Below are 23,379 nucleotides of genomic sequence, written 5' to 3' on the forward strand. Positions count from 1 at the left end.
TGGCCCCCGCTTGCCGCAACTGGAGAAAGCCCTCGCACAGAAACGAAGACCCAACACAGCCAAAAATAAATATAAAAATAAATAAATAAATAAGACCTGGTGCAACCAAATAAATAAATAAATAAATATTTTTTAAAAAAAACAAAAAACAACTAACTCAAGCCATAAAAGAATTCAGTAAGGTGGCAGGATGTGAAGTTAACATATAAAATCAAAAGCTTTTATAATCAGGTGGAGGATATTAACACTCCTGGGGCATGTTGTAATGCAGGAAGTTAAGGAAATACTCAAAAAAGGGTGGGATGTGTCAAAAGAGCACAGGTGCAAGCCAACCTGAAAGAGCTCCCAGTGACCAAAGGTGGAACAATTTGAGCATCAAGATAAATAACAATAATACTGAATTATAACCCAAAGAATAAAATAGATCCATGAGTCTATAATGATATAAATAAATAATTGAATGAACGAACGAACAAACAAATAATAAATAAATAAGGGAGAAGGGGCAGGTCTTTTTTACAGAGGAATTCCAATTAGTAAATGTAGAACTGAGGGAAATAGAAAATCACCATTAGAATACCACAGTAATAACTGTTACAGGCAAGGTATCTATTCGTGGATGCTAAAATTAGTCCATGACAGTTTGAGGAGAAACAGGATGTTTTTATGATCTCAGCGTATCTCCTCTAAGATATTTATTAATTTCAAAGGAAAATATAGTAACCTAACAGCTGAGAAAACCAGCGAGACACACTGCCTTAACCAACTGATAAAGTTTAACATCAGCACTAATAAGACATTGACATCATACATTCCTGATATAATGGGATAAGAGGGTCACAGCAACCTTTCTATGGCATTTTTGCTCAAAAATGAGTAAGCTCAGTGAGAAAACATCAGACAAACCCAGATTGTAGGGACATTCTATAAAATATATGACCAGTACTCTTCAGAAGTGTCGAGGTCTAGAAAGACTGAGAAACTATCACAAATTGGAGGATACTAAGGAGACATGACAGCTGCTGCAATGTGGGATCCTGGATTGAATTCTGGAACAGAAGGACATTAGGGGAAAAATTAGTAAAATTTGAATAAGTTTTGTAGATTAATTATAGTATTATAGTAATGTTAATTTCCTGGTTTAGGTAATTGTACTCTGGTTATGTGAGATGTTAACATTAGAGGGAACTATGTGAAGGGTATATGGGAGCTCTGTACTATTTTTGTAACTTCTCTGTAAGACTAAAATTATGTCTAAGTAAATAATTTTAAAATAAGGTGATAGCTAAATAAACGATTATAAGTTATTTATTTATTTTAAAATTAATTTTTATTGGAGTATGGTTGCTTTACAATGTTGTATTAGCCTCCACTGCACAACAAAATGAATCAGCCATACACATACAGTTATCCCTTCCCTTTTGGACTTACCTCCCATTTAGGTTACCACAGGGCACTAGGTGAGTTCCCTGTGTTATACAGCATTTTCCCATCAGTTGTCCATTTTATACATAGTACCAATAATGTATATGTGTCAATCCCAGTCTCGCAATAAGATCATCTATACCATTTTTCTAGATTCCACATATGTACGTTATTATATGATATTTGCTTTTCTCTTTCTGACTTACTTCACTCTGTATGACACTCTCTAGGTCCATCCACATCTCTACAAATGACCCACTTTCGTTCCTTTTTATGGCTGAGTAGTATTCCACTGTATATACGTACCACATCTTCTTTATCCATTCCTCTGGATTATAAGTTATCATAGGATACTTGTTGCTTAATTTGAGAGAGTTAAGGATTGTTTGTTTTACGCAGACTCTTTAAGAGTAACCTGTATTGTTGATTTAAATTCAAGGAGCCCAGGAAAATAATTCAGGAAGTACCCCTTTACTCTTTATTAAATCCAGAACAAGCTGGCTTCCCTGTCAATACTTCAGACTCTTTACAAATAGAAGTTGATCTGGCCATTTACAAAGTTAAGAGACGTCTCTCTTGTTGAAGTGCAGAGTGGGTGGGGATGGTCTTTTTAAAAGGAGAACATTAAATGGTGTTAGTTCCATAGTGATGATCTTCTCAAGGTGTATGCAATGTCTTCCCAGGTATTCCGGAAGGACCTTATCAGTGCGATGAAACTTCCAGACTCTCACCATATTAATCCTGACAGCTATTACCTCTTTGCGGATACATGGAAGGAAGAATGGGAAAAGGGAGTCCAGGTACCAGCCAGTCCAGACACTGTTCCACAACCTTCCCTCAGGTATTTTCATGCTTGTATCTTTGATTTAGGGGATGAATGCTCTTATGGTTATCTGTGTGCTGCTTCAGGAGAGACTTTGAGTGGCTAATTAAACATTTATAATGCAAAGTCACATACCATGTTCAGCAATTCACTCAGACCAATGGCAGATTATACCAGGCTAGGATAGGTCAGTAGTTGAAGTCAAGCTCATTTATTTAGGGATAATATATGTACCTATTCACAGGATAAAACTGTTTGAAGTCCAGTCTGAAATTATGATAAGGTTTTGGAGACCAAGATTTCCCAGTCTGACACAATAATCAGTAACATTTATTAATTAGCCTTTGAAGAGAAGCAGAGCATTAATTACATAACCCCATAATAACCCTATTAATATATAACGCCATGACAAGTTGCTTCATTTTAATAGGGGCTTCATAGTGATAGCATCTGTAAACAGAGGGCCAAAACATACAGAGTTTGTAAAATGCATAAACCCAAATGAAAGGGGATAACTGGAATAATTGGGTTGACCATAAGCACACAGCCTTCATTTGCAAAGACTTGAGAAGAAAGTTTAAGTAGGAGAGGACTTTTCTGACAGAGGAAGTAGTAAGTTTAGCTCCTCAAGAGTAATGACTGGTTTTGGAAGCCATTTTTTCTTACTGGTCTTTGTGTTCCCAGTGCTTTGCACAAAGGCCAGCATGAAATAAAATGCTTGGTATAAGTTTGAGTGAGTGAGGGAAGGAAGGAAAGAGAAGGAATAGAATCAGATAAAGGGGCTGGTGGGACCTGCTGGTTACTATGAGAAATGGTACATCTCATTGTATAGCTATCTATTTCTAGTACATATTAGGTTCTTAAAGGTTAGAGAGCACATTCTTGAATTCTCGGCCCCTAGCATCAGGTTCTTAGGTCTTAGTCATATTCCAGAAATGCTTGTCAAATCACTTCTAAAAACCCAAGCCCAGGCTGTCCCACCCACAGAGAGACTGTCTGTGTTCTGTTAAGGAAAACTTCACAGTCTTGCCAATACACTTACTGACCCTCACTAGTTCATCATCATTGCCAGCATCCTCCTAGAAATCACAACAGCATCATGAATGAACATAGGAGTCAGGCATTTTCATGTCCTTACTGTCAGTATTTTTATATACTGTTGCAGTAACTGGGGAGCCTAGACTTCCACCTTAAACCAGCAGTAATGATGCATCCCTCTCCCTCCCATCTATCGTACTATCAGAGGAGACTTTCACCACTCCTTAGAGGTAATGAGGACACCTGCTTCCCCCACCCCATGGTATCAGTGGAGGCCACATAGGGAGCAGTAGTAAGGTGCTCTTATCAATCCCAGCAAAGGAGGTATCAGTGGAGGCCTAATGGGAAGCCACAACTCTCAGCCTCACCCAGTAGTAACAAAGAGTCCCTGCCCCGGATGTCAACACAGGCCAAATGGTGAACCAAGACATATACAATCACCTGGCAGTGATGAGGTGATATGCCCCGCAACCTGATCTCCATCCAGAGCAGTGTCAGAGGAAGCCAGTCAAAACAAAAGGTTTAAAGAAGATCCAGAGTCTCATAGCATAATCCCCAAAATGTCCAGTCTCCAGTGAAAAAAATCACTCATATCAAAAACTAGGAAGATCTCAACTTGAACAAAGATAATCAGTAGATGCCAGTACCAAGGTGACAGAGATATTAGAATTGTCTAACAAAGATTTAAAAGCAGCCATCATAAAAATGCTTCAGTGAGCAATTATGAGTACACTTAAAGCAAATGAAACAATAGTATCCCCTCTTTCATACCTGATATTGGCAATTTTTATCTCCTTTTTTACTTGCTATAGGTTGGTCATTTTTACTGACCATTTCACAAAGCCATCTTTTTGTTTCATTATCTTTTCTGTTTTTAATTTATTTCTGCTCTTATCTATTACTTCAATTATTTTAGTTGCTTTGGATTTATTTTGCTCTTCTTCTTCTAGTTTCTTGAATTGGGAGCTTAGCTTATTGATTTGAGATGTTTCTTCTTTACAATATGAGCATTTAGTGTTAAAAATTTCCCTTTCATCACTGCTTTAGCTATGTCCCACAAATTTTGGTGTGTTGTATTTTTATTTCATTCACTTTAGTGTATTTTTTCCTTTAAGACTTCTTTCACCTTCTTCTTTTTTTCCCTTGGGACTTCTTTTATTTAAAAGTGTGGTTTTTACTTTATTTGGATATTTTCTTATCTCTCTATTACTGATTTCTAGTTTTGATTCCATTGTATTAGAGAACACTCTGTATAATTCCAATTTGTTTCAATTTGTTGAGGTTTATTTTATGACCCAGGATACAGTCTATCATGGTACATGTTCCGTGGGTGCTTGAAAACAATGTCTGTGCTGCTGCTGCTGAGTGGAATACTCTGTAAATGTCAGTTCAATCCTGTTAGTTCATGGTGTTGAGTTCTTCTATATCTGGGTGATTTTCTGTCCTGTCACTTACTGACAGAGGTTGAAGTCTCCAGCTATAATCAGGGAATTGTGTTTTTCTCCTTTCAGTTCAATCAGATTTGTTTCAAATATTTTGCAGCCCTGTTGTTTGGTGCACATACATTTACTATTGCTATGTTTTGTTGGTGGATTGATCCTTTCTTCATTATGTAATATTCCTCCCTGTCTCTGGTAATTTTCTTTGCTATGAAGGCTACTTAATCTGATATTAATGTTGTCACTCTTGCTTTCTTTTGAGAAATGTTTGCATTGTATATCTTTCTCCATTATTTTAGTTTTGACCTACTTATATGCTTATATTTTAAGTGTGTTTTTGGTAGATAGCATATATTTGGATCATGTTTTTTAATCCATTCTGCCAACCTCTGACTTTTAATGGGTTTAGACCATTTACACTTAATGTAATTATTGATATGTTAGGGCTTAAGTCTGCCATTTTATTTTATTATGTGTGTATGTGTGTGTTCTCTGTTTTTTATTTCTCTCTTTTCTTTTTCCTGCCTTCCTGATGGTTACCTGAACAAATTACCACAACTTACCCAGTGTGAAATAATCATTTGAAGAGCCCCATAACTATTAATGAAATTGAATTTGTAATTAAAAACTCTCCCTAAAAATACCTCCAGGCCCAGATGCTTTCACTGGAAAATTCTTCCAAACATTTAAAGAAATAAAAAGTGATGATACTGGAAGAGAAATATGAATCAAACTAAATGTAGTTATAGAATAAATAGTTGACCATGGGAACGTGGATACACTGTTGCAGTTTGAGAGGAACTAGATATGCAGCTAGAGGAACTTAATGAAGGCAAACTTATGGACATAAAGAAAGTGATTGTGATGAAAAGAATGAAGATGCCCCAGAGAAAATGATGCCAGAAAAAAACTGCACATTAATGGAACTCTCAGAAAAATTTTCAACAGTCAAAGCACAAAAGACAAATGTTGGAAACTGATCCAAGTTCATAAAGGAGTATGACAACTTGCCAAGACATAGAAAAGGTGCTTGCTCTGTGTCATAAATTTTGTAATTAAAAGAAGGAGTCAAGCACTGTACTCTTGATAAGTTTTTACAAAGAGATAAAAGAGTTTAAATTCTCAGTGTTTCAAATTATAGTGTATTAAATACATATTGGTTTTACTATTTTTTATTTCCCTATATAGTTATAGCCAACAGTAAGAGAGTAAAATGCTTTGACAAAAATTTTAAAGGTCACTGAACAATCACAGTTTTCCCCATTGATTATTAAGGTTGCTTTTCACAGTTTCAGTTTGCACAGTCATTTTTACAGTACAGTACCACTGTGCAAAGCGAGGACTACCTGCTTTAGTGATAGCAGATCAGTGGTTTTTTTGGAAGTGGCCAGTGGAGCAGGAGGGTACAAGGAAACTTTTAGAGGTGATGGATATATTTCTTATCTTGGTTGTAGTTCTGGTTGCACAAATTTATATGTGTGTCGGAACTTGTTAATTTGTACATTTTAAATATATGCAGCTTAATATGTCATTTTTACCTCAATAATGTTAATAAAAGTATCATCCATATATGTAATTATAAATATATATTTAAATATATAAACAATCATCACAAATAAAGGAGTGTATAGATGGTAATAAAATGTGGTAGTGGGCACATGAAGGCACAACAGTATGTGATTAGAAGAGAAAAGGAAGAAAGACAACAAATGTGACTATAAGCTACCCAAGAGCAGAACCCTTACTGTCAAATAGTAGGTTTTCAATATACATTTACTATTGTAAGGAGAATAGGACGAAGGAAGGAAAGAGGAAAGCAGGTGGGTGTTAGGAAAGAAAATTAGCAAACAACCAAAAGATATTATAGTTGACCCTTGAACCACATGAGTTTGAACTGTGCAGGTCCACTTATATGTGGATTTTTTTCAATAGTAAATACTACAGTACTACACAGTCTGTGGGTGGTTGAATCCACAGATCCAGAACCACAGATATGGAGGGCCAACTGTAAATTATATGTGAATTTTTGACTGCATGAAGTGTCAGTGCCCATTACCCCTGTCTTGTTCAAAGATCAACTGTACATTCCTACCAGCATTGTATGAGAATTCCATTTTCTCCTCATCCTAACCAACACTTGTTATTGTCTGTATTTTTTATTGTAGCCATCCTAGTAGGTATGAAGTATATCTCATTGTGGTTTTGATTTGCATTTGCTTGATGGCTAATGATGTTGAGCATCTTTTCTTCATGTGCTTATTAGCCAGTTGTATATTCTTTTTGGAAGAGAGCTTTTCTACTTTATTACAAAGAGAAGAAGCCTTTATGTGGTCAGAAAAATACAAGGTTGATCTTTTTTCCCTTCCTGTGAAACAATACTGTTCAAACTGCAAAGTGAATCATCTCAGTTCACCTCTTTATGTTCTATCACATTCACTTTGGAATGGCTGCCTTTGGCTGCTGAAAATCTAACCCTTTAGTGAAAAGGGTAACAAAGTCCCCTGACCAGCAGTTCTAGAATATCCCATTTTTACTTGGTGCTTCGATGCATACCTCCTATATATATCTCTTCTTTGGAGAAATTATTCACATCTTTTGCCCATTAGAAAAATTGGGCTATTTGTCTTTTTATTGTTGAATTGTAAACGTTCTTTACATAGTCTAGATACAGGGGTTTTTTAAAAATATTTATCTATTTATTTATTTATTTGGCTGCACCGGATCTTAGTTGTGGCACGCGGGATTTTCGTTGCCCCGTTCAGGATCTTTAGTTGCGGCATGTGGGATCTTTTAGTTGCGGCGTGCAGGCTCTTAGTGGCAGCATACGGGATCTAGTTCCCTGACCAGGGATCGAACCCAGGCCCCCTGCCTTGGGAGTGCAGAGTCTTAACCACTGGACCACCAGGGAGGTCCCTAGATACAGGTTTTTTATCAGATATATGATTTGCAAATCATTTCTCCCTTTCTGTGGGTTGTCTTTTCATTGATGGTGTCCTTTGAGGCACAAAAGTTTTTAATTTTGATGAAGTTCAGTTTATCTATTTTTTTTCTTTTGGTTGCTTGTCCTTTTGGTGTCATATCTAAGAAATCATTGCCTAAACCAAGATCGTGAAGTTTTATACCTATGTTTTCTCCTAAGAATTCTGTAGTTTTATAAAACTCTTACATTTGGGTCTTTGATCCATTGAAGTTAATTTTTGTGTATGGCATAAGGTGTTAGGGGTCTAACTTCATTCTTTTGCTTGTGGATATCCATGTGTCCCAGCTCCATCTGTTGAGCAGCTCCCGTTTTGAAAGCAATGGACACTATATTATCCCAACCTTACCCACCTTGGTTCCACCAGGCTGCTATGAAAGAAAACATAGTTCTTGAATCACCAAGAAATCTCAGTTCCATCTTTTTAAATCTCCTTTCACAAATCTACTAAGGTGACTTTTCAAAAGTTTTTCCTACTTTGAACTGAGATGCTAATTTCTCTACTTCATGCTTCACTCTGTCCAAATATGTTACTTTTTCCCACTGTATGGGAAAATACCATATATGTTCCTTTTTTATTGGTTAATTTTACAACTTTTTATGTTAGTGTTTCTTTTTTATATCTTTGTTGGGTTTTTTTCATAGATTACAAACTTTGTAGAAGTTAAGGAGGTGCCTGGTAAAAGTTTGGTTATTTACACTATTGAGAGAATACTTAGTTTTTGAAATTAAAAGATGTAGCTTTATTCTTAAAAGCCACAAATAAAAGTATTTTCTTCTGACATAACTGCCAAATCTAAACAAATGTAAATGTTTCATAGCAAACCCTTGCAACGATTGCTTTCAGATTTAAAATAACGATAGTGTATTACCTTCATATAAAAATAAATGTTCACTAATAATTATTCAATTGTAAAAATTCTTCCTGCCTTCCAAATTTGAAAAATTGTCAGTGTGCATTAAAAGCATGATGACATTCCTTGATTTTGTGATAAATTTTTTAAAATTTATTTTATTTTTGGCTTCATTGGGTCTTTGTTACTGCACACGGGTTTTCTCTAGTTGAGGCAATCAAGGGCTACTCTTCGTTGCGGTGTGCAGGCTTCTCATTGTGGTGGCTTCTCTTGTTGCGGAGCATGGGCTCTAGGCGCGTGGGCTTCAGTAGTTGTGGCGCATGAGCTTAGTAGTTGCTCGCGGGCTCTAGAGCGCAGACTCAGTAGTTGTGGCACACGGGCTTAGTTGCTCCATGGCATGTGGGATATTCCTGGACCAGGGCTCGAACCCATGTCCCTTGCATTGGCAGGCGGCTTCTTAACCACTGTGCCACCAGGGAAACCTGTGCTAAATATTTTTAATAAAGAATGTTATAGCAGTTCACAATAGCATATGAAAAGTATCAGAATGTAAAAACAAAAATCTTCTAATATATTATTTTGGGTTGACTCCTCCGTGTTAGTTTTAGTAAAATTAAAACCTCATTGGTTAGTTATTTTCTACTGATGGATATCTCTGGAGAAAATATTCTAAAATATAAATCTGTTAGAGAAATTTAAGAATGAATCTAATGTAACAAAATAGTTACTTAAGTGGAAACATACATGAAAATATTGGGAAATAATTTTTTACCATTATGTATGTATTAGTCAGGATAGGCCAACTGCTATAGCAAACATCTCCGGAAGTCTCAGCAACTTAACACAGTGAAGGTTTTATTTTTTGCACATGTCTCCATCCAGTGTGGGTTTGGGATGTGGGTCATCTCTGCCCGACATAGGGATTCAGGGACTCAGGCTCTTTTTATGAGTGACTCCTCTGTCTGCCAGATCTTTTCCCACTCCCTTTTCCACCCCCAAACTTCTAAATCCAGTCTGCAGGAAAAGAAAAGGCAGCATGGAGGGTTATACAGGTAGATTTGGAGGGGGGCTAGGTTTTGAAGTGGATTATCCACACATATGCCATTAGCCAGAACTCATTCACATGGCCCACCTAACTGCAAAGGATACTGGGGAATGCAGTCTTGCTATGTGCCTAGATGGAAAAAGAAACATGGTTTGGTGAACACATTAGCATTTCTCTGTTACTCCTTGGTAGTGGTATTACGAACTCAAAGCTGCATGAGCACAAGAACCTTACTGATTTCTTTTTTAACATTTTTATTGGAGTATAATTGCTTTACACTGGTGTGTTAGTCTCTGCTGTATAAAAAAGTGAATCAGCTATACATATACATATATCCCCATATCCCCCTCCTTCTTGTGTCTCCCTCCCACCCTCCCTATCCCACCCCTCTAGGTGGTCACAAAGCCCCGAGCTGATCTCCCTGTGTGATGCAGCTGCTTCCCACTAGCTATCTGTTTTACATTTAGTAGTGTATATATGTCAATGCCACTCTCTCACTTCATCCCAGCTTACCCTTCTCCCTTCCCATGTCCTCAAGCCCATTCTCTACATCTGCGTCTTTATTCCTGTCCTGCCCCTACGTTCTTCAGAACCATTTTTCTTTTCTTAGATTCCATATATATGTGTTAGCATACGGTATTTGTTTTTCTCTTTCTGACTTACTTCACTCTGCATGACAGACGCTAGGTCCATCCACCTCACTACAAATAACTCAATTTCATTTCCTTTTATGGCTGAATAATATTCCATTGTATATATGTGCCACATCTTCTTTATCCATTCATCTGTCGATGGACACTTAGGTTGCTTCCATGTCCTGGCTATTGTAAATAGTGCTGCAATGAACATTGTGGTACATGACTCTTTTTGAATTATGGTTTTCTCAGGGTATAGGCCCAGTAGTGGGATTGCTGGGTCATATGATAGTTCTATTTTTAGTTTTTTAAGGAACCTCCATACTGTTCTCCATAATGGCTGTATCCATTTACATTCCCACCAACAGTGCAAGAGGGTTCTCTTTTCTCCACACCCTCTCCAGCATTTATTGTTTCTAGATTTTTTGATGATGGCCATTCTGACTGGTGTGAAGTGATACCTCACTGGAGTTTTGATTTCATTTCTCTAATGATTAGTGATGTTGAGCATCCTTTCATGTGTTTGTTGGCAATCTATCTTCTTTAGAGAAATGGCTATTTAGGTCTTCTGCCCATTATTGGATTGGCTTGTTTGTTTTTTTTGATATTGAGCTGCATGAGCTGCTTGTATATTTTGGAGATTAATCCTTTGTCAGTTGCTTCATTTGCCTATTTTCTCCCATTCTGAGGGTTGTCTTCTCATCTTGTTTATGGTTTCCTTTGCTGTGCAAAAGCTTTGAAGTTTCATTAGGTCCCATTTGTTTATTTTTGTTTTTATTTCCATTTCTCTAGGAGGTGGGTCAAAAAGGATCTTGCTGTGATATGTGTCATAGAGTGTTCTGCCTATGTTTTCCTCTAAGAGTTTGATAGTGTCTGGCCTTACATTTAGGTCTTTAATCCATTTTGAGTTTATTTTTGTGTATGGTGTTAGGGAGTGTTCTAATTTCATTCTTTTACATGTAACTGTCCAGATTTCCCAGCACCACTTATTGAAGAGGCTGTCTTTTCTCCATTGTATATTCTTGCCTCCTTTATCAAAGATAAGGTGACCATATGTGCATGGGTTTATCTCTGGGCTTTCTGTCCTGTTCCATTGATCTATATTTCTGTTTTTGTGCCAGTACCATACTGTCTTGATTACTGTAGCTTTGTAGTATAGTCTGAAGTCTGGGAGCCTCATTCCTCTAGCTCCGTTTTTCTTTCTCAGGATTGGTTTGGCTGTTCGGGGTCTTTTGTGTTTCCATAAAAAATTGTGAAATTTTTTGTTCTAGTTCAGTGAAAAATGCCATTGGTAGTTTGATAGGGATTGCATTGAATCTGTAGATTGCTTTGGGTGGTATAGTCATTTTCACAATGTTGATTTTTCCAATCCAAGAACATGGTATATCTCTCCATCTGTTTGTATCATCTTGAATTTCTTTCATCCACGTCTTATAGTTTTCTGCATACAGGTCTTTTGTCTCCTTAGGTAGGTTTATTCCTAGGTATTTTATTCTTTTTGTTGCAGTGGTAAATGGGAGTGTTTCCTTAATTTCTTTCTCAGATTTTTCATCATTAGTGTATAGGAATGCAAGAGATTTCTGTGCATTAATTTTGTATCCTGCAACTTTATCACGTTCATTGATTAGCTCTAGTAGTTTTCTGGTAGAGTCTTTAGGATTCTCTATGTATAGTATCATGTCATCTGCAAACAGTGACAGCTTTCCTTTTCCTTTTCTGATTTGGATTCCTTTTATTTCTTTTTCTTCCCTGATTGCTGTGGCTGAAACTTCCAAAACTATGTTGAAAAATAGTGGTGAGAGTGGGCACCTTGTCTTGTTCCTGATCTTAGTGGAAATGGTTTCAGTTTTACACCATTGAGAACGATGTTGGCTGTGGGTTTGTCATATATGGCCTTTATTGTGTTGAGGTAAGTTCCCTCTGCCTACTTTCTGCAGGGTTTTTATCATAAATGGGTGTTGAATTTTGTCGAAAGCTTTTTCTGCATCTGTTGAGATGATCATATGGTTTTTATCCTTCGATTTGTTAATATGGTGTATTGCATTGATTGATTTGCATATATTGAAGAATCCTTGCATTCCTGGGATAAACCCCACTTGATCATGGTATATGATCCTTTTAATGTGCTGTTGGATTCTGTTTGCTAGTATTTTGTTGAGGATTTTTGCATCTCTGTTCATCAGTGATATTGGCCTTTAGTTTTCTTTCTTTGTGACATCTTTGTCTGGTTTTGGTATCAGGGTGATGGTGGCCTCGTGTAATGAGTTTGGGAGTGTTCCTGCCTCTGCTATATTTTGGAAGAGTTTGAGAAGGATAGGTGTTAGCTCTTCTCTAAATGTTTGATAGAATTCGCCTGTGAATCCATCTGGTCCTGGGCTTTTGTTTGTTGGAAGATTTTAAATCACAGTTTCAATTTCAGTGCTTGTGATCGGTCTGTTTATATTTTCTCTTTCTTCCTGGTTCAGTCTCAGAGTAACCTTACTGATTATTGATTTATTTATTTATTTTGGTTGCGCCTAGTCTTAGTTGTGGCAGGTGGACTCCTTGGTTGCGGCATGTGGGCTCCTTAGTTGTGACAGGTGGGCTTCTTAGTTGCGGCTTGCAGGCTCCTTTAGTTGCAGGCCACTGGCTCCTTAGTTGTGGCATGTGAACTCTTAGTTGCGGCATGCATGTGGGATCTAGTTTCCTGACCATGAATCGAACCCAGGCCCCTTGCATTGGGAGCTTGGAGTCTTAACTGCTGTGCCACCAGGGAAGTCCCAGAACTTTACTGCTTTTATTCACCACTGTAACCCTGTAGTTGATGCTATGATCTGTACTGCCCAGATTCCCATTTAGTCTTAGGACCTGTCCACATGGTCAGGATAGTCTGACTTCTTACCTGGCAGCTCTGGGCTCCAAGAGTGAGTTTTCTAAGCGATAAGAAGTGTAAGGTGGCTCTCCAGCAGCAGCAATTTCATCATCTCTGCCTCCTATGACTCTTCCTCAGACACTGCTTGACCAGGTGGCTTGAGCAAGACCCCAGTCTGGTTACTGAGTCCAGAGAAACTGTGATTAAACACTGCTTCTCGTTCCCTTTCCTCAGCCCTCAGTGTTAACTTTGTAAGAATATAAATATATTTCTTTTTACAAATAAGCCAATGGAGATAGTTTATGGTTACTAACATAGTATTTATAGGCTTAAAACAAATGTACTCGTGGTGATTAAATGTAATTACTGTTATAGACTTTACAAAACCATAGTGGTTCTCAGGCAACACAAAGTAGAGAAGGAATTCCATGTTTTTTAAAAATTATCAAAAAGGAAACTGAGAATCAGCCTAACACTTGTGTCCTCAACTCCTGCTTTTCCTTCCCACCCTACCTCTCATTTTTAGTCCACTTAATAAATGACATTTTAAAAAAATTTTTTATCTACATTAATCAGGAGGAGACAACACTAACTTTACTGCTTACACAAAACTGTCAGATCCAGAATATGAAAATGTTGATATAAGCCAGATAAATTATTTACATATTCTTTTTTTTAAACATAATTAGCTTCTGTGCCTCATTTTTTGCAATTTATGAAAATCTAGATGTTTAGCTAACTTCTTTTTGGGGGCAAAGGAGAGAATAAGGGTACCATTCTTTTTGGAAGCTATATAATTTTAAAATAATATGCAAAGTCCAATATTATGGCAAAAAAGACTGTTACTAGCTCATTTTTACTATTGTGCTTGAACCTGGATAGAATTTTTTTTCTAAGAAATCAATGTAAATGAAGTTTGATTATCAGATTTACAAGAAATTTAAAACTACCAAAGCTTTGAAAATACTCACAAGCATTAGATTGTATATCAAACATAAAGAGAAAGTAGAGAATGGAAAAGTCTTACTAAAAATCTAGAAGCACTAGTCAAGACAACAAAAACCTCATACTCTTCAAAGCCCAAATACCCTGAATTTTTTATGTGTAAGCATTGAACTTCAGTCTGTTTTCCCTAGGGGATTACTTGACCCTGTAGTTGAGATCAAAGGAATATTGACACTCATTTTAGGTAACAACATTTTGTTACCAAATTTAGCTGAATTCAAAGCATTGTTGAAAATGTGCAGTTTCTTCTACAGTAAATTAAATGCATTTATGTGTGATAATCCCGCAATTATAATAATTATAATTTTGGTTAAAAAAAAAAAAGAAGTGGAAGGTGCCAGTCTCAAGGCCTGCACTCAGAAAATGTCACAGTATTACTTCCACCATATTTTATTAGAGCAGTTGCAGAGAGCTCCCAGACTGAAGGGGAGGGAAATAGACCCTACCTCTCAACAGAAGGACTATCAAAGGATTTGTGACTGTCTTCAATCCATCACAATAGTAATAGTTGTAATGTTTGTATTTGAGTTACTTGTCTTATTGCCTACAGACAGATTAATCAACCAGCTAGAGAAACTTAAATACTAGTAAAACTAAGCACTTGCTTTTTATTTATTACCTAATCCACAAGATTGTCAAAATGCTTCAGAATTTTATTTCCTAATGAACTTACAGAAGTAATTTTGGATGTATATAAATTAATTGACCTGATTCTTGGGTGCTAAAACTGAAAAGGGGTGAAAAAAGATACAACAGAGTAGGTGGAGCAAATCCTTTTAGAGTTTTTGTTCCAGCTTTCAGGTTAGGTTTTCCTCTCTGTTCCATTATCCTTTCTGCTATTCTCTTGTCCCTTAGTTTAGGGTAGTGTAGTGCATATACGTACGTGGTGATTGAGGGGAGGGGTACAGAGAATTCTGAAATGGAGCCAGCTTGCGCTGTAAATTACAGTTGTTTAAATAAGCCTTTTCATTACCACAAGGAATTTTTTGAAGTAAGTTCAACAAATAAAGATGATGTTAACCCCATTACATATTTTTTAGTTAGACCGTGGATGATTTTGATGCTCATCAATGATAAACAAGTTTCAGATAGTTTTTGTTTTGTTTCGTTTTGTGTTCATTTGTATATATTTTTTTTTAATTTTATTTATTTATTTATTTATTTATGGCTGTGTTGGGTCTTCGTTTCTGTGCGAGGCCTTTCTCTAGTTGGGGCAAGCGGGGGCCACTCCTCATCGCGGTGCGCGGGCCTCTCACTATCGCGGCCTCTCTTGTTGCGGAGCACAGGCTCCAGACGCGCAGGCTCAGCAATTGTGGCTCACGGGGCCAGTTGCTCCGCGGCATGTGGGATCCTCCCAGACCAGGGCTCGAACCCATGTCACCTGCATTGGCAGGCAGATTCTCAACCACTGCGCCACCAGGGAAGCCCCATTTGTATATTTAAATTAGTTTCTTTCACAGTAAGGTTCCAATGGAAGGAAAGCAATGCTTCATGTTTGGTTAAAAGGAAGCATGCATTATAAGTTATATTACACATAAGTGGTTAATGTTATATTTATCATGTATGTGTATATGATTTTTAAATTGTAGATGAATTATTGATTTACTGTAAAAACAAAAATAATCAGAATACAAATATTAACTGTATAATATATATGCTTATACAACATGTACATATGTATGTACAAATAAATGGGAACATTCTGTAACTTGCTCTTCTCACTTAACAATATATTATCATATACTTCTGAGTCATTAGTGATACTGGAAGAGAGGATGGTTAGATATCCAGAGAGGCCTAGTTCTCCTTGGAATGTAAATGTTGGACTAACTGGGTTATGGAGAGCAGTACTTTCTTCACTAAACTCCAGACTCAAATATGTAACTACCAATGCAATGTTTCCGCTTGGGTGTCCAATAGACATCTCAGACTTAAAGTGTCCCAAACTGAACTAGTGATGTTCTTCCCAAACTAGTTCCACCTGTAATTTTCTACATTTAACTAATAGCAGATTCATTCTTCCTGTTCAGTCTTTCAGGCCAAAATTCCTTGAGTCATCTTTGATTCTTTATTGCCTCATACCCCATATTCAGTATCAAAGGAGATCCCCTTGGTTCTACTTTTCAAAATATATCAGATTTCATATAGTAAGTCAAAGGAAGAATGTCCCCTAATGATAAATGGGAGCACAAGCCTGCCTCCCACTCCACTGCTATATTTCATCATCATGCTTCTCTCACCTCCCCCACTCTCCTTGCCCCACTCTTCACACACCTCCTTTCCCATTCCATTTTAGGCAGCAGCAGTCTACCATTTTGCTTTCAATTATGAGAATCAATAAAGAGCACTTTTATACACACATTTATCTTATTTAAAGTTTAAAGCAGTCTTTTGGTAGCTTTTCCAGTTACTATTGCTGTATAAATTGTTTTTCCAGTTACTGTTGCCCCCAAACTTAGCATCGAGCAACCATGTTTTTATACTTATAGGTTCTGTGGGTCAGGAATTCAGACAGGGCACAGTGGGGATGGCTAGTCTCTGTTCTACTATGTCTAGGGCCTCATCTAGGAAGACTTGAAGTTTGGGGGTGACTCAGCGGCTGGGGGCTGGAATCATCTAAAGGCTTTCACTAACATGTCTGCCACCTGGGCTGGGATGACATAAAGATTGCACATGGCCTCTCCATTTGGTTTGGCTTCCTCATAGCATGACAACCTCAGCATAGGCAGACTCTCTACAGGCCTCAGACACAGGGGTCCACATGCACGTGTTCCAGCAAAAAGATGAAGCTGTTTTCCCTTTTATGACCCAGCCTTGCAATTCTCATAGCGTCACTTCTGCTGTATTCTATTGGTGGAAACAGTCACATGCCCTTCCTGGTTCAAAAGGAGGGGAAATAGACTTCATCACTTGATGGGGCAGTGGGAGAGTCACATTGTAGAAGAGCGTGTGGAATTTTTAAAATACCATCTGTCACAGAGGTTGTAATTGTCTTTTGTTTCATAAATGAGGCATGGAGTCTTGTGGAGAAGCGGAGTGGCAAGATTAACAAGGGGCATCTTGGGAAACTACTCCTAGAGATATTATTATAAGGGCCTCCTGTTTAGTTAGCTTCTAAGGCACTTATTTCAAGCCTTTAAAAAATCCATGATGTTGTGGTATTTGTGCAATTTCTATGCTATTCACAGATGATTCTGATCCACTCATTAGGAAATGAAGCATAGTCTCTACCTGTTAAATATTTAGATCAACTGAAGACACACTGAAGACTCACTGTGCATAAGACACTGGAAGAGGCTGTAGGTCGGCTTAGAGTGGTTGCAGCTTCTTTTTTTTGCCTCCTCAGTGTCACAGGAGTGTTCACATGGGCTAGAAGTAGCTGACCTACCCTGAGGAACAGGTGGATAGGCTTTCTTTCTATGAGGCTAAGCAGGTGTGGTTGTGGGTCCTTTCACCAAAATGAGTCATCCAGAAAGTTACTACAACATTCGTTTACACTCAAGCATCCAAATTGAAAACTGCACTTACTACATTACTCTAACAAAATTGCTCATATCTCTAGGCTTGTGAGCTTTTGCTGATTTATTCAGTGGTCTGGTGACCATTCAAAGAGTGTCCCTCTACCAAGTGTATAGTGGCCAGAGAAGAAAATCACTGAGGGATGATCCTGGGATTTCCTCCAGCTATAGCAATGTTACATGTACTTGAAGATGTTAAAGCTGCATTTTACAAAACCCCAAAGTAATATTTTTTCATTTATTCTCATAGACCTTCCCTCTATCGTTATAAGAATTTCTCCTTGTGAGTGCGTATTAACCACCTTTTACCCATGCATTTCCTTGCCTTTGGTATTACTGTTTCGGCCTATAATTTTTTTTATTGTCATAGGCTCAGTCCTTAGATTCAGACCTTTAGTTCAAGATACATATGAAAGATGAGTGAGATAACATCATCATCATTGTTATAAATTTTGCATTGAAATATACACACAGAAAGATAACTAATGCATAACTGTATAACTCAGTTTTCATGAATTAAATACACTTGCTTAACTGACACCCAGATCAAGAAATAGAACATTACCAGCACCCCAGAAGCCCTCCTTCTGCTCCTCCCCACTGACTTCCTTCACCATAGGTGACAGTTTTGCCAGTTTTTAACCTTCATACTGAGACTGAATTGTTTTGTTCATCATTATGGTTGTGAGATTCATCCATGCTATTGCATGGAGCATTTCATTAAGTTTCACTTCTGTGTCATATTCCATTGTGTGATATACCACATTTCATTTATCCATTCTGCTTTTGATAGATATTTGGGTTGCTTTCAGTTTTCAGCTATTATGAAAAATGCTAATATGGACATTTTTATACATCTTTTAGGATACATATGTGTACTTTTTTGTTAAGTATATTCCTAGGAGTGGGTTTGCTAGGTCATAAGGTATGCACATGTTCAGCCATAATATCTGCTGCCAAATAGTTTGCCAAAATGATTGTACCAATTCACACTCCCAGCAGCAGTGGTCGATTTGCTCCATTTCCTTACAAGCACTTGGTATCTTCAATTTTTGGTCAGTCTTTTCAAGTTTAGCCATTCTGGCAGGTAATGGTGATTATGATTTCAATTTGCATTTCCGTGTTAACTCATGAGGTCGAGAACCACCATCTGGATAGCCTTATTTGTGAAGTGTCTATTCAGGTTTCTTGCCCAGTTTTTAATTGACTTCTCTGTTGTTTTCTAATTGATTTGTAAAAGTGTATTATACATTGTTGATAAACACGTTTTTCAGTCTCGGAGGTTAATGGCTTTTGTGTCTTATTTAAAATATCTTTGTCTATCCCAAGGTCATAAAGATATTCCCCTTTGTTTTCTTCCAGAAGCTTAATAAATGTATTAGTTTAAATCAAGAACATTTATAGTCTACCTTGTTCCTCGTAGAATTTGAGGCAATTAAGATGAATAATTAAGCAAAATATTCTTCCTTTTAGAAAAAGATAAATCTTGAAAAAAAATAGATATTCTATAATTACCTCATAAGCCATGCACCAAAAAGTGCAGCATATTTAATCTCATAGTCTCTGGAGAATTCATATGCATGTCTTGTCCTTTTCGGTTGGGTTCATTTCAGTTGGAAGCAGGCCTCTGATAGCAGTTCCCAAATTTTTAGCTTCAATTAATACTTAGAGTTCCACTTTTTTCCTCAAATACTTTGTTGTTGTTGGCTTTTTAAAACTCCATATGGTAGAAAAATTAAAATATGCAAATGTGTGTAGTTATTAACTTTATTCCACATGCATTATTTGGAATCATAAGCATTTGGAAGAATGCTTAGGAGGAAATATTCAATCTAAAATTATAGGGTGGACTATGCCTCTCTATATATTTATATGTATTCTTATGAATACATTTATGTTTATGAATCCTTGTACATACACAGTAACCCTAGAAGCTCCAGAAGACTTCCAGAGAAACAATTTTCATTATTTTATGATGACACATATATCTATTTCTTTCTCTCTTTTTTATTTTTAATTAATTAATTTCTTTCTTTATTTTTGGCTGCGTTGGGTCTTCATTGCTGCACGTGGGCTTTCTCTAGTTGCAGAGAGCCGGAGCGACTCTTCATTGCGGTGCACAGGCTTCTCATTGTGGTGGCTTCACTTTGTTGCAGACCACAGGCTCTAGGCACACGGGCTTCAGTAGCTGTGGCACACGGGCTCAGTAGTTGTGGCTCACAGGCTCTAGAGGCAGGCTCAGTAGATGTGGCGCACGGGCTTAGTTGCTTCACGGCATGTGGGATCTTCCCGGACCAGGGCTTGAACCCATGTCCCCTGCATTGGCAGGTGGATTCTTAACCACTGCGCCACCAGGGAAGTCCCTTTCTCTCTTTTTTATTATAATTTTTTAACATCTTCATTGGAGTATAATTGCTTTACAGTGGTCTGTTAGTTTCTGCTTTATAACAGAGTGAATCAGCTATACAAATACATATATCCCCATATCCTCTCTCTCTTGCGTCTCCCTCCCACCCTCCCTATCCCATCCCTCCAGATGGTCACAAAGCACCGAGCTGATCTCCTTGTGCTATGCAGCTGCTTCCCACTAGCTATCTGTTTTACATTTGGTAGTATACATAAGTCCATGCCACTCTCTCACTTCGTCCCAGCTTACCCTTCCACCTCCCCATGTCATCAAGTCCATTCTCTACGTCTGCATCTTTATTCCGGTCCTGCCCCTACGTTCTTCAGAACTTTTTTTTTTTCTTTTTTAGATTCCATATATATGTGTTAGCATACACTATTTGTTTTTCTCTTTATGACTTACTTCACTCTGTATGACAGACTCTAGGTCCATCCACCTCACTACGAGTAACTCAATTTCGTTTCTTTTTATGGCTGAGTAATAGTCCATTGTATATATGTGCCACATCTTTTTCCATTCATCTCTCGATGGACACTTAGGTTGCTTCCATGTCCTGGCTATTGTAAATAGAGCTGCAATGAACATTTTGGTACATGACTCTTTTTGAATTATGGTTTTCTCAGGGTATATGCCCAGTAGTGGGATTGCTGGGTCGTATGGTAGTTCTATTTTTAGTTTTTTAAGGAACCTCCATACTGTTCTCCATAATGGCTGTATCCATTTACATTCCCACCAACAGTGCAAGAGGGTTCCCTTTTCTCCACACCCTCTCCAGCATTTATTGTTTGTAGATTTTTTGATGATGGCCATTCTGACTGGTGTGAGGTGATACCTCACTGGAGTTTTGATTTGCATTTCTCTAATGATTAGTGATGTTGAGCATTCTTTCATGTGTTTGTTGGCAATCTGTATATCTTCTTTGGAGAAATGACTGTTTAGGTCTTCTGCCCATTTTTGGATTGGCTTGTTTGTTTTTTTTGATATTGAGCTGCATGAGCTGCTTGTATATTTTGGAGATTAATCCTTTGTCAGTTGCTTCATTTGCAAATATTTTCTCCCATTCTGAGGGTTGTCTTTTCGTCTTGTTTATGGTTTCCTTTGCTGTGCAGAAGCTTTGAAGTTTCATTAGGTCCCATTTGTTTATTTTTGCTTTTATTTCCATTTCTCTAGGAGGTGGGTCAAAAAGGATCTTGCTGTGATATGTGTCATAGAGTGTTCTGCCTATGTTTTCCTCTAAGAGTTTGATAGTGTCTGGCCTTACATTTAGGTCTTTAATCCATTTTGAGTTTATTTTTGTGTATGGTGTTAGGGAGTGTTCTAATTTCATTCTTTTACATGTAGCTGTCCAGTTTTCCCAGCACCACTTATTGAAGAGGCTGTCTTTTCTCCACTGTATATTCTTGCCTCCTTTATCAAAGATAAGGTGACCATATGTGCATGGGTTTATCTCTGGGCTTTCTGTCCTGTTCCATTGATCTATATTTCTGTTTTTGTGCCAGTGCCATACTGTCTTGATTACTGTAGCTTTGTAGTATAGTCTGAAGTCTGGAAGCCTGATTCCTCCAGCTCCGTTTTTCTTTCTCAAGATTGCTTTGGCTGTTCGGGGTCTTTTGTGTTTCCATACAAATTGTGAAATAGTTTGTTCTAGTTCTCTGAAAAATGCCAGTGGTAGTTTGATAGGGATTGCATTGAATCTGTAGATTGCTTTGGGTGGTATAGTCATTTTCACAATGTTGATTCTTCCAATCCAAGAACATGGTATATCTCTCCATCTGTTTGTATCATCTTTAATTTCTTTCATCCGCGTCTTATAGTTTTCTGCATACAGGTCTTTTGTCTCCTTAGGTAGGTTTATTCCTAGGTATTTTATTCTTTTTGTTGCAGTGGTAAATGGGAGTGTTTCCTTAATATCTTTCTCAGATTTTTCATCATTAGTGTATAGGAATGCGAGAGATTTCTGTGCATTAATTTTGTATCCTGCAACTTTATCACATTCATTGTTTAGCTCTAGTAGTTTTCTGGTAGAGTCTTTAGGATTCTCTATGTATAGTATCATGTCATCTGCAAACAGTGACAGCTTTCCTTCTTCTTTTCTGATTTGGATTCCTTTTATTTCTTTTTCTTCCCTGATTGCTGTGGCTAAAACTTCCAAAACTATGTTGAAAAATAGTGGTGAGAGTGGGCACCTTGTCTTGTTCCTGATCTTAGTGGAAATGGTTTCAGGTTTTCACCATTGAGAACTATGTTGGCTGTGGGTTTGTCATATATGGCCTTTATTGTGTTGAGGTAAGTTCCCTCTATGCCTACTTTCTGCAGGGTTTTTATCATAAATGGGTGTTGAATTTTGTCGAAAGCTTTTTCTGCATCTGTTGAGATGATCATATGGTTTTTATCCTTCGATTTGTTAATATGGTATATCACATTGACTGATTTGCGTATATTGAAGAATCCTTGCATTCCTGGGATAAACCCCACTTGATCATGGTATATGATCCTTTTAATGTGCTGTTGGATTCTGTTTGCTAGTATTTTGTTGAGGATATTTGCATCTCTGTTCATTAGTGATATTGACCTTTAGTTTTCTTTCTTTGTGACATCTTTATCTGGTTTTGGTATCAGGGTGATGGTGGCCTCGTGTAATGAGTTTGGGAGTGTTCCTGCCTCTGCTATATTTTGGAAGAGTTTGAGAAGGATAGGTGTTAGCTCTTCTCTAAATGTTTGACAGAATTCGCCTGTGACGCCATCTCGTCCTGGGCTTTTGTTTGTTGGAAGATTGTTAATCACAGTTTCAATTTCAGTGCTTGTGATTGGTCTGTTCATATTTTCTCTTTCTTCCTGGTTCAGTCTCAGAAGGTTGTGCTTTTCTAAGAATGTGTCCATTTCTTCCAGGTTGTCCATTTTATTGGCGTATACTTGCTTGTAGTAATCTCTCATGATCCTTTGTATTTCTGCAGTGTCAGTTGCTACTTCTCCTTTTTCATTTCTAATTCTACCGATTTGAGTCCTCTCCCTTTTTTCTTGATGAGTCTGGCTAATGGTTTATCAGTTTTGTTTATCTTCTCAAAGAACCAGCTTTTAGTTTTATTGATCTTAGCTATTGTTTCCTTCATTTCTTTTTCATTTATTTCTGATCTGATCTTTATGACGTCTTTCCTTCTGCTAACTTTGGGGGTTTTTTGTTCTTCTTTCTCTATTTGCTTCAGGTGTAAGGTTAGGTTGTTTATTTGAGATGTTTCTTGTTTCTTGAGGTAGGATTGTACTGCTGTAAACTTCCATCTTAGAACTGCTTTTGCTGCATTCCATAGGTTTTGGGTTGTCGTGTTTTCATTGTCATTTGTTTCTAGGTATTCTTTGATTACCCC

At 37.4% G+C, this 23,379-nt stretch overlaps 1 protein-coding gene across 22 annotated transcripts in view; it reads left to right on the forward strand.

Moving 5' to 3' along the window:
* The window catches only part of JADE3 (jade family PHD finger 3), a 172,149-nt gene that overhangs the window by 109,490 nt on the left and 39,280 nt on the right, over positions 1-23,379 (forward strand). For all 22 annotated transcript variants that reach the window (XM_082446434.1, XM_082446435.1, XM_082446426.1 and 19 more), the window contains one exon: positions 2,109-2,266. In XM_082446434.1, the coding sequence (XP_082302560.1) occupies positions 2,109-2,266 (158 nt within the window). The remainder of the gene's footprint in view (positions 1-2,108; positions 2,267-23,379) is intronic.

The sequence above is a fragment of the Balaenoptera physalus genome (genome assembly GCF_965194825.1).
Source record: "Balaenoptera physalus genome assembly, chromosome: X".
Classification (NCBI taxonomy): domain Eukaryota; kingdom Metazoa; phylum Chordata; class Mammalia; order Artiodactyla; family Balaenopteridae; genus Balaenoptera; species Balaenoptera physalus.